We start from the raw sequence: 12,214 nt of genomic DNA, 5'->3' as shown, positions 1-12,214 counted from the left end.
TGGCTTTTAGTGCTGGTAGTGCCTGATGACTTGTTTGGCTTGCAAGTTCTGTAGCTGCTCTTCACAGTACACTCCATGGGAGTGAGCTTCATGTACCCCTCTGCGAAGATATAGGCGTAATTGTGTGGGCTAGGAACAGGAAAGAGCAGCCATGGCCTTAAGAAAGTTATAATCCAAGCATTTTGCTGGAGTTGAAATGGAAAACCACTGAAAACAATGTCAAAGATGGGATTTAACTAACCTGTTTCCTGAGTACAGAGCTAACAGCCATAGCATGATCCTGTAGTGATTAAGAAGAGGGAGGGGGTGAGTTCACCAGGCAGTATTATTGGACCTTTATGTTTTTTTATATACTGTACACTGTATATAATTATATGCATAAAGAAGTGGAATCACGGGTAAGATGATGTATAGAGCAGTAAATAAGTTACAGGATTGTGAACGACTGCAAAAAGACCTCAATAAAGTTGTGAGATGATGCTAAAAGGGATGAAAAGTTAGGCTGTAAGTTTCACCATTGAGGAAAAATCGTTTTAGTTTTAATTACACTGTTGATGGGGTGAAAGTACCGTATGGGGATTACTCTTAAGTACCTAGTTGTTAATATAAGGAAAGATCTTCACTGGGGTAGTTTCATTAACGAGATTGTAAAGAAAGGTTGCAGATCTCTTCACAAGGTTATGAGGATAGTAAGGAGAGGTTGTAGTAAGAATGTAAAGGAGTACGCATATACTGTAAGTTGCTGGTGAGATCCCAGTTAAAGTATGGTTCCAGTGCATAGGATCTTTATCAAGATTATTTGATTCAAGAACTGGAAAAGATCCAAAGGAAAGCAGCAAGATTTTTTCTGGGTGATTTCTGACAAAAGAGTATTGTTACAAAACTTTGCAAACTTTGGGCTGGGAAGACTTGTAAATAAGGAACCGGAGAAATTGGGAAATGCCTTTTGGTCCCAGTTTCAATGATGGTGAAATCCTGACATTTACCTCGCCGTGGTAAAGATGGGGCAACGGCTGTATATATAGATTATGTACAGGTGGCTAACGAATGAAGGGACCGAGTATCTCCCGGTATAAGGAGACCACCCTCTATCAAGTGTCAACGGTCTCCTAGGAGGGCGGATGAGCGAATAGAAGGAAGGGCACTCTTTTGCACTTGGAGTGAGAAATTGCTCCTAATGGCGGAAGAGCCACTAGATGGCCAACGGCACAGGATGGAAAAGGCAATGGGAAACCACTCCATTAAAGACCCACTCCACAAATTCATCATTTCATTAATCATCCTTCTAGATCACATCTGGAATGGTAAACCCTGACTACGGTCAGAAACATTGATCATTGATCAGATAATCAGCCAAATATGATTAGTCTTCTCATGAATAAATCCACCGGTTTGGACATACAAAATCAGCAGGTCCAAAGAAAGACACCACTTGGATACGGTGGGGTATCATGTAGAAGATCAAGGTGAGTCGGAGCGCCTGGAAGCCCAACAGATGACATGCAGACACATCAGGTTAAGAAAAGACTGAAATTCAATAAACCAGGACAATTTTTATTTTTTGCAACATTAAATATCAATTCAATTATGAAAGTTGGCAAGTTAAAACATTTAACAGATGTATTGGACCAGCATAAGATAGTAATAACAGCTCTTCAAGAATTGCGCAATACAGATCAGGACCCATTAGAATCAGGAGGATATCATCTTTACAAAGGTCCTTCAGGGAAAAGAGTGATAAAGAATGTTCCTCAATTTGGAGTAGGATTCTTGGTCCATAACAGCATATTAGATTCAATTGAAGCTTTTTCTTCGACCTCCCCAAGAATGGCACTCCTAACAGTTAAAGTAGAGAATAAAACATACACATTGATAAATGTCCATGCCCCAACGAATGACAAAAATAACAAAGAAAAAGAAGAAACAGAAAAATGTTGGGAAGAATTGGACCAGGTGATATCAGGTATCTCTGATACACATGTTAAAATTTTACTTGGTGACTTTAATGCTAAAATAGGAAAAGAAAAGCGATTTTGTACAGTAGTGGGTAAATGGCCAGTGCATAAAGTTACAAATAAAAATGGTCAAAGATGAATTGATCTTTGTATAAATCATAGATTAGTTTTGGAATCTACAAGGTTTAAAAGAAGACCACACAAACTAATGACTTGGAAATGCCCTAATATTAAATTGGGGGAGTTCCAAATTGACCATGTGGCCATGGACAAGAATTATCACAGAGAAATTTATAATGTGAAAGTACTCCGTGGGGTAGACATAGATTCAGATCACTATTTTTCCAAGATTAAAATAAAATTAATGCCAAAAAAGAAGAACAAAATATCCAAATCCAATAGGAGGAAGAAGTATGACCCTAGTTATTTAATTAATAATAAACTGTATTTTGAAAGGTCTATAACTCCTCTAAGCGGCAATTTGGGGATGGTAATTGAAAAATTAAAAACCATAGCTGAAGAAATTGCTCCTGTTAAAAAATGAAAGAAACATGCTTGGTGGAATGTGGAGTGTGACACAGCGATTCAAAACAGGCACAAAGCATGGTTGAATGATCAACAAAAGAGAACAGAAAAGTCCCATGTAGAACTAAATAATGTTAGAAAACAAACAGCCAAAGAAATCAGAAGGGTTAGGAGAAATTGTCACAAAGAATCATTAAATGCCATAGATGAAGCATTCATACAACATAAGATGAGGGAGTTTTATAAAACGTTTCGACAATACAAATCAAACTATTCTCCACCAACACTTATGATGAGAAATACAAATGGAAAACTGGCACATAGTAACCAAGAGAATGCAGAAATTTTAGCTCAATACTTTCAAGAATTACTTAATAGCGAAGAACCAACACAATACCTAGAGTATGACCTTCATTCAAAAAATAAAACACCATTAGAAAAGGTTATACCACCAGATTACAATGAAGTGTTGAAAGCCATAGATTCACTTAAAAATTACAAAGCTTCAGGGGAGAATCAACTAACTGCAGAAATATGGAAGAATGCTAATACACAAACCATTCAAAATTTACATAAATACCTCATAGACATTTGGAATACTTAAAAAATGCCCGAAGAGTGGAATATGGTGATAATACACCCTTTACATAAAAAAGGTGATAGATCAGATCCCAACAATTATCGGGGGATATCATTGCTGGATATCACTTACAAAAAATTTTCAAAGTTATTATACGTGAGAATTCAAGAACAACTTGACTGTGAACTTGGAGAATACCAAGGAGGCTTTCGTCCAGGGAGAAATTGTCCAGATCAAATTATCAGTTTGAAGTGGATTATGAAGCATTATAGGGTTAGTTATCACTTTTGTTGATTTTAAAAAGGCGTATGATAGTATCCATCGTGAGTCATTATTGAATATCCTAAAAGAATTTGGTTTACATCCAAAACTTATTCGCCTTATTGAAATTACCCTTAAGAACACTAAATCTAAAGTCAGATTTAGAAATGAACTCTCAAAGCCATTTGACATTAATACTGGACTTCGGCAGGGAGATGGACTCTCACCATTATTGTTTAACTGTGTATTGGAAAAAAAATCATGCAGGAATGGAATAAGATGTGTCAACCTAACATCAAGATTGGCAGAAAAATGACTCAATTGTTTAGCATTCGCTGATGATCTTGCATTACTTGCTACTGATATGGAAGAAGCTAAATTGCAAATAGAAGAACTTGATAACATAGCAAGAAAAGTTGGATTGCAAATTTCATAAAAAAAAAAAAAACCGAAATAATGTCTACCTTCCCAGTTACAGCACCAACCATTACCTTAGCCAATACCAAACAAATTAAAATTGTGAATAAGTTTAAATATCTTGGTGCAATTATAACTTGGAACTCCAATGAAAAATCATCAATAGAAAGTAGAACATTTATGTTAAAAAAAAGCATAACGAATTACATGGCCAACGTACAAGAAAAAAATCTCTTTCAATAAATGCTAAACTTCAACATTACTGTTCCGTCATTAAACCTGAAGCGACTTATGCTTTGAAACACAATTTAAATTGAACACCAAAGCGACAACTGATACACTGCAAAAGGTTGACAGAAGGATACTCAGAACAATCATTAATAAAAAACATCAGGTGGATGGACTATGGAGATTATTGCCTAATGCAGTGGTTTATAGGGTAAGTGAATCTATAATAGATACGATGAGAAAAAGAAGAATTGCCTTTTTCTGTCATCTTTCTAGATTAAATGATAATAGGATAATAAAACAACTATTTAATTACTTTTGGAAAAATAAAAATAAAATAATTGGTTTAAAGAAGTTCAGAATGATTTAGAAGAGCTGAATATTACAATGAAGCAAATTGAAAATAGAGAAGAAAAAAGGATTCTCTAGAACAAACAAATAAGATTGTGATTAAAAACTGTACAACACAAACAATATGTCATATCTGATGATGAAAAGGCAGCCAGGTCAGCCAGAATGAAGAGGTTTTGGGAAAGGAAGAAGATGATGCAAGCTAAATCTTCAGTTAATTCTTTGTTAACATGAATGTATTTGGGTTTGATTTAAGTGCTCCAATGTGGGCGTAAACTATGTAAATAATAAATAAATAACGAAACGATTTGCTCGACCAAGCGGTATGTTATTAGATTACATGTGATGAAAATCACCTTTTAGTCCATATTGACTAGTTCTACACAATGTGTATTGAACAAGGTGGATTAAACCCTATTTTTAACTTTAACAAGTGATATGTTCTTAGTAGTCAGTGCAGAGATGGCGTGAAATTATGTTAGTAGAGAAATAAGCTTCAATGGAGATTCTAAATGTAGGAAAGATCATAATATAATGTTAGGTTGAAGTTCAAGAGGACATATTGGGGCAAATATTTGTTTATAGATTAAGGAATTATGGATTGGAATAAATTACCAGGGTGTGTGTGTGTGTGTGTGTGTGTGTGTGTGTGTGTGTGTGTGTGTGTGTGTGTCAAATGGAATAGTTTAACTGTATGTGCCACAATGCACTGAGTTAACCTGTTCAGTACTCATGTACAGAAAGGTAGGAACATAGAAAGGAACACATAATACAATTTTCATGTTTGTCTTTGTCCCTTCTTTCTGTTGCTCCTTCTTCCCACACTTAGTTGTTAATGTTCCTATTATGCATTCTTTGTCATGTTCCTATATATCTTATATGTGACTTGCCAAAATCAGTGTTGGAACAGGGATCAACAGGAGGAGACAGGGACAAATAAAGGACTAGAACAATCTCCACATTTTCTTCTGTCAAGATTATCCTTATTGAGTGTTGTCGCCCACATCCATATTGTAAGAAAATCTTTTATATTACTAATTTTTTCTTCAAGATCAACAAACATACACGCCTCCAGCATAAGAAGACCCCTTACGCCGATTTTACTTTTGCACTTGGACACTGACTTGTTGGAAATTTCAACCCAACATGAATGAACATTTTATTTTGTCACCGGAATTATGCATGTATTGTAATTGTCTTGCCATTTTTATTAAAACTTTTAGCTGAAGATGTTCCATAATCGGAACGAAACATGTCCTATTTAATAATTAGTAGATATCTAGAGATTAGGCTGAATTATGTCATGTAATCAATAAAACTATTATAAAAAATTGACAAGTATTGGAAGGTGGGAATCTCCTTATAACTTAACCTTAGTTGTGTTGAGCCAATATGGGACAAAATATGAGATTTATAAGCTGTAATTTAGCCAACCAGGCAAAAAGCAATCAAACACCTATTGAACTTAAAGATTAAAGTGTCAAAAATTGGCAAAGATATAAACTTCCTAAAACAATGTCTATATCAAAAACTCATTCCTAAATTTCTAAATTCAGTATATAGAAAACCTTGTACAACAAAACTGCATAAAGCTACTCAAGGAAAAACTAATGATTCATGGATCAAAATTGAAATTTTGTTTCTATACAGAAAAATGTCTTTTTTAAACACTAAGTTATACAATGCTCATCTAGAAGCTTCCTCCCTTATGCCCCTATTGAATGGGATTCCTTTTTGAAATATGGTAACACTAAAATTCAAAACATCTTAGATAAAAAAACAAAAAAACAAACAAGAAACCTTGAACAAAAAACTTGACAATCTTACTTTAAATCAAAAAAGCAAAAATTAGTCAGAAGAATCTTCCATTAACATCAAACCCAATTCAATCTTTCACCCTCTAACTAAGAATCTAACTGACATTGTTTTTGAGGACAAAGAGTTACAGATCATCAACAAAGGACCCAAACATAATTGGTCTAGTCCATACAACCAAAGGCAATATATAACAACCTTTGCTGAAGTGGAACAAGTCATAACTCAGCTTCCAATAGATCAACAACTTGAAACTAAATTCGAAGTCAAAAAGAAACTTAAAGAATTATTTAAAGATCAGAAAGATAACACGTCCCATTTATCATCTAAAGACATTAAAGGCTTAAAACAAAAAATAAAAGATAATGACCTTATAATCAAAAGGCTATGCCTAAGATACACAAACCTGACACACCCATAAGACCAATCATTAATTTCAAAAACAGCCCCACTTATAAAACCTCTAAATTTATCAATAGTTTTCTAAAAAACGTACTATACTTTCCAAAGTGGAACCACAATCAGTAATTCAATAGAATTTTGTAAAATTATTAAGAACACTAAATTAAAACCATCTTTCACTTTGAACTCATCTGAGATCACTAATATGTATTCTATCATCCCCACAAAAGAAACTCTAGATATAATTAAGAACAACTTAAGGACGCATAAGAAACTCAGTAACCATGAAATAGAAGAATTATGCTACTCCTAGAATTTACCCTTAACAATAATTACTTTTCTTTCAATAACACAGTATATCAACAAAGAGGTCTCCCAATGGGATCACCAGCATCAGGTATCCTTGCTGAAATATATGGATCATTTAGATAAACATAACATTTTAAATGACGAAAAAGGTTAAGGTTTATTGATGACATTTTTGCAATTCTAGATGAACAAATCAATAGTGGTGCTAATTTAACACACCAAATTAACAGTTTAGACCCTTTACAAGATATTAGAATCATTCCGTATTGACGGTTTTCACTTTACAAAGGTGAAAAAATGAGAGTATCCTCCTAATTCAATACATCATATATTCCATCATTAGACGGAGTAAACAAATTCAAACATGTTTTGGCTCATTTGAGCCATCTTCAGTGAAAAATGAGGTGGGGTTGAAATAATTTACCTAATACAAGTTAAAAAATGCCAAAAAACATAATGAAGGAACAAATGAAAAAATAAACAAAAGAGAGCCTAGACGGAAACAAAATTAGCACAAATATACAATATTTACATCAATATGTGGAGCAAAAAACAACTCACTGCGACAAAATTCAGTGAAACAGGTGTTAAAAATAATTGAAACTAAAAACTATGTTAACCTAAGAAAAAAAAAAAAAAAAAAAAAAAAAAGGAGTGAGAAACAAATGATACAGATGGAAATGAACAATAGTTGCACATGGTGAGGTTGCGGACCTCATAGTTTACAAAATATTGGTTTTGTAACAATAACAAAACAGGTTGAAATCACTGTCAAAAATTCAGATGGAAAATCATCTTTGTAGAAACCCATCACATCAAATTGGTTAGGAGGGGAGCAGGAGCAAAGTTTTTTTTGAGAAACCAAGCCTTATATAACGTGCAGGCGAAAAGCCTGTGACAAGGAAAAACACCGATGAAATTTAAAGCTTTACAAACAGCAGCATTCTCAATATCTTCTCAATCTAGCGGTCCCTTTCTTGATTATCGTTTCCTAATGTTGGCTGGTTGGTTTACCTTATTATAAAGGGTCGGAAGGGCCGCGACATAAAATTGAGAAGCTGTGTTAGGTAGATGACAGATGCATGGTAAACTGTAAGTGACCTAGTGGAAACTGTCAATGAAGTTCCAATCTGTAATGGAAAAGAATGAGGTTGTGTGAGAAATGTGGGCTGATAAGTAAGTGTGGAATGGGTGTTTAAACTTACAGTGTTTAGCAGGTGGTTGTCCTCTCGAATAGCCTGGTCTTCTCAAAGTAACGGTCTCGTTTGCGTGATCAAGTCTGTTGTTGGTTCAGCTGTGTTTGCGAGGATGGAAGGAGCGGAGGGGGAAAGAGTGGTGAGCTGGAGAGATGGAGGTGGGGGTTGTTTGTATTATGGAAGTTCTGACAAATATATGGAATGAATGTTTCAAGTAGAATGTTCTTTTTCTCGTTGACTTCATTTAAATTGTGAGAGGGGTTCATAAACTGATCTAAATCAATGTGGATGCTCTTGAGAATGTTGAGCAAGGTGCCTTTTTGCTTCTAATGCAAGATCTTAAGCTCTCTATCTACTGAAGTGTATTCATGACTGGATGCTTTATGATGTTCACTCATAGCTGAAAAACGATTATATTTGAGAGCGTTGCAATGTTCGGCATATCTTATGACAAAATTGCGGCCTGTTTGACCAATATAGCTGGAATTACAGGATTGGAATTTTAATTTGTAAACTCCAGAGTTCAAATATTTGTTGTTAATGTTGTTATTGTTGACAGTGTGTGGATTGAAAATAAGTTTGGAGTTGTTGTGGGAGGTTCTATATGCTATTTTGATGATGTATTTCTTAAAAATATTAGTAATTTGGTAAATGCTACTATTATTGAAAGTGAATGTGGAAAACTTTTCTTTAGGAGCAGAATCTTTTTCTAGGGTAGTCTTGGGCCTGCTCTTATATCTATTGATGATTCTGCTGATGAAGGTTCTACTGAAACCATTGTGTTCTGCAATATTGTAAATGGTATTAATTTATTTTTTGTAATTCTTGTGAGATAAAGGAACAGTTAATGCTCTGAGGACCATGCTATTGTAAGCTGCTTTTTTATGTATGATTGGGTGCACAGAGGTCTGATGGATGGTATTGATGGTGTGGGTGGGTTTTCTGTATATATTGAAGGATAAAGTGTTGTTGCTGTTGCGCATAATGGTTAAATCCAGGTAATCAAGGGCATTATTGTTTTCTGACTCTATGGTGAATTTTTCACTGAAGATGGCTCAAACAAGCCGAAACATGTTTGAATTTGTTTACTCCATCTAATGATGGAATATATGATGTATTGAATTAGGAGGATACTCTCATTTTTTCACCTTTGTAAAGTTTAGACCCTTTTATAAAATTTACATTAGAAATGGTGAACAATAAAAAACTAAATTTCCTTGATTTAACAGTTGAAAGAAAAGAAGAAAATTTATCCTTTTCAATCTTTAGGAAACCAACTCAAACTATAAATACTACGGTATACAAAAAGATTCATACCATCCTAAGGCACATAAAAGGAGTTCCTTTTTAAGCATGTTAAATAGAGCCTTTAATATTCTGTTGTCCAAAAAGATCTCCAAAAAGAAATTAATCTCATTTACAAAAATAGCGATAAGCAACGGATACACAAAACAATACATACAGTAGATATGTTAATAAATAAAATGAAGAATAAACCTCAAATGCAATTTATAAAAGAACACAAAAAGAAAAACTTTGCCACTTGTACTTATAATAATGGAAACATTTACCAGATCACTAATATTTTAAAGAAAATTTTAAAGTTGCTTTTTGCACCAATAATAACAATATAAATATATACAATTTACTGGTGCAGGGGGTGGGGGTGGGATTGAGAATGAAAATCCACAGCCTGTTTCCATTTTCAATTGAGTCAGGAATCGAATGAATGATGCCTCCATCTAGTGGTGAAGATAGGAACTGTGCTTGCAGCCGAAGCCTGTCACACTCTTCTGACAGATGACTGACAGATGAAACGAAATGATATTGGAGAGTGTTGCTGGAATGAAGGACGACAGGGAAAACTGGAGTACCCGGAGAGAAACCTGTCATGCCTCCGCTTTGTCCAGCATAAATTTCACATGGTGTGATTGGGATTTGAACCACGAAAGTCAGCTGTGAGAGGATGATGCACTGGTACCTGAGTTGGTGAGACTCTTATGGGGCAGAGGATGTGAATAGTGATAATAATACAAATAATAAAACACATTTCAAATGGATGTTCCTGCAAATAGATGTTTTTATTATTTTATTATGTTTTAGTACCTATTTATAATAAGGATACTAGTGCCTCAAGGGGGGGATATATTCTCCTTATTCCCCCCTTACCTACACCACTGCTATATACCGTATATCCTAACATATCCAAGTATAGTGATAATCAATTTTTTTTATGTCTAGGACACAGTATGATGTCAGTTCTGCTCAAACATATAATGATTTGGTGGCTGCAGTGACTGAAGGAAATGTGGACCTTGCACTCAGTTATGTAACTGTAACATGGCAGCGGGCTGCAATAGTAGATTTCACTTCACCTCTCCTCTTTTCCAGGTAAGAAGATCTAGTATCTGTAGAATGCGTAATTTAATTATGTGATATATGTGCTTTGCAGTCAGAAATCTAAGTCTTTTGGACCAGCTCTGGAATTTTGTTCTGCCTGGTACTTTGTGGTCTTTGCAAGTAATGAAAATCATTTTATTTTCCGTATTGAAAGAATCTCAATAATAATAATAATAATAATATAAAAGAATTTATTGGACTCCAACCTATTCAATACATTACTGGATGTTAACATTTTTAGTTAAACATCGTTAAAATGGAGACATGTTTCGCCCTCCATGTGGGGCATCATCAGTCATATCAAAGCACCTCAAAATTAAACCAGACGTCTGGTTGGAAATTATGAGCAATATATGTAAGAAGGAATTTCACTTAACTAATTAAGACAGATCCTCCATTTTCAGATTTCCCTCACATGTAGGGCAGCTCAAACACCGATTGCACTGCACAACATTTTCGACCGTTGCCCATTCAACCAACAACTGACTTTCCCACACTTCAACAACAAAATATACGCAAATTTTTAGTCAACTAGGAAGAACCTAATGATGTTTTTAACTATCTTCATTTGAAGCTGGTGTTGTTTTAACTCTGTCTTAGCACAGCCTCAGTTTATAATCAACAAAAGCTGTTCACTTGCACTGTGCACTCCATTCAAATAGAGAGTGACCAACGGAGTTTGACTACCTCATGAATCCTAGGGCGAATTATTGGTTGGAGCCAAATTACAAATAGACAAATTGGAATGTTTTACCTCATCAATTTTAACAATTAGAAATAAGTGTACAGTAATTATAAATTGTGTTTTATTTTGCCAACATTTGTATATACTACGCAGAACTACCATCAAACTCAATATCATACGGACTTTGATTACTTCCATTTTTATACTGTGCATATGATAACCTCATGTTAATATTAAGAAACCACTAGCGTATTTTACTATGTGTAACTAGTCTGTTGTTATTTTGTTTAGGATAGGACTTTGTACGTGTTTTTAATGTATTCTTTCTTACATATATTGCTCATAATTTCCAACCAGACGTCTGGTTTAATTTTGAGGTGCTTTGATATGACTGATGATGCCCCACATGGAGGGTGAAACATGTCTCCATTTTAACAATGTTTAACTAAAAATGTTAACATCCAGTAATGTATTGAATAGGTTGGAGTCCAATAAATTCTTTTATATTATTATTATTATTATTTATACTTTGTGGTCTACCGAGCAGTGTTTTCTCTCCTGGTGATTCCTTATAGATCTGCAGGGTTATCCTGTTCTAGAAGGTGACCATCCTGGTGAAGTCTTTTGAGTTCATAATGCTTAGTTTAGTACCTTGCTGTGAAAATGGATATGTTGGTTTGACCCTTTCCTTCCAGTTTTGTGATGAAGAATCATAATCTTCCTTATGAATTTTTTTCCAGTTATCTGGGGTTGGCACTATTGTAGATTATGCATATTTTTTAGGGTGGAGGCCCTTCCTGATACCAACCCTATGTGTAGGGATGTATTCACTATTGCCTGTTTCTATTGTGGTCTATAGTGTGATATATGTAAAAGAAGAAATTACATCACAAACACCCAGCTCCTGAGCAAGAGTAATCAACCACATTTGTTTAAAATCCTCAGCTCAGACTGGAACCAAACTTGGGACCGTATGAACCGAAGGCTACTATGCTAACCATTCAGCCAAGGAACTGAACATGATAAAGTGTCTTTTTTCCTGTAATATTTATTTTCATAAACCTCATAATTTCACAGATGTCCTGGATGA

At 34.6% G+C, this 12,214-nt stretch overlaps 1 protein-coding gene across 1 annotated transcript in view; it reads left to right on the top strand.

Moving 5' to 3' along the window:
* Positions 1–12,214, top strand: part of LOC136874837 (glutamate receptor ionotropic, delta-1) — a 276,714-nt gene that overhangs the window by 167,153 nt on the left and 97,347 nt on the right. The window contains exon 5 of the mRNA XM_067148516.2: positions 10,281–10,430. Within this exon, the coding sequence (XP_067004617.2) occupies positions 10,281–10,430 (150 nt within the window). The remainder of the gene's footprint in view (positions 1–10,280; positions 10,431–12,214) is intronic.

The sequence above is a fragment of the Anabrus simplex genome, chromosome 5 (genome assembly GCF_040414725.1).
Source record: "Anabrus simplex isolate iqAnaSimp1 chromosome 5, ASM4041472v1, whole genome shotgun sequence".
In the NCBI taxonomy this organism is placed as follows: domain Eukaryota; kingdom Metazoa; phylum Arthropoda; class Insecta; order Orthoptera; family Tettigoniidae; genus Anabrus; species Anabrus simplex.
This window is presented reverse-complemented; position numbering and strand designations above follow the sequence as displayed.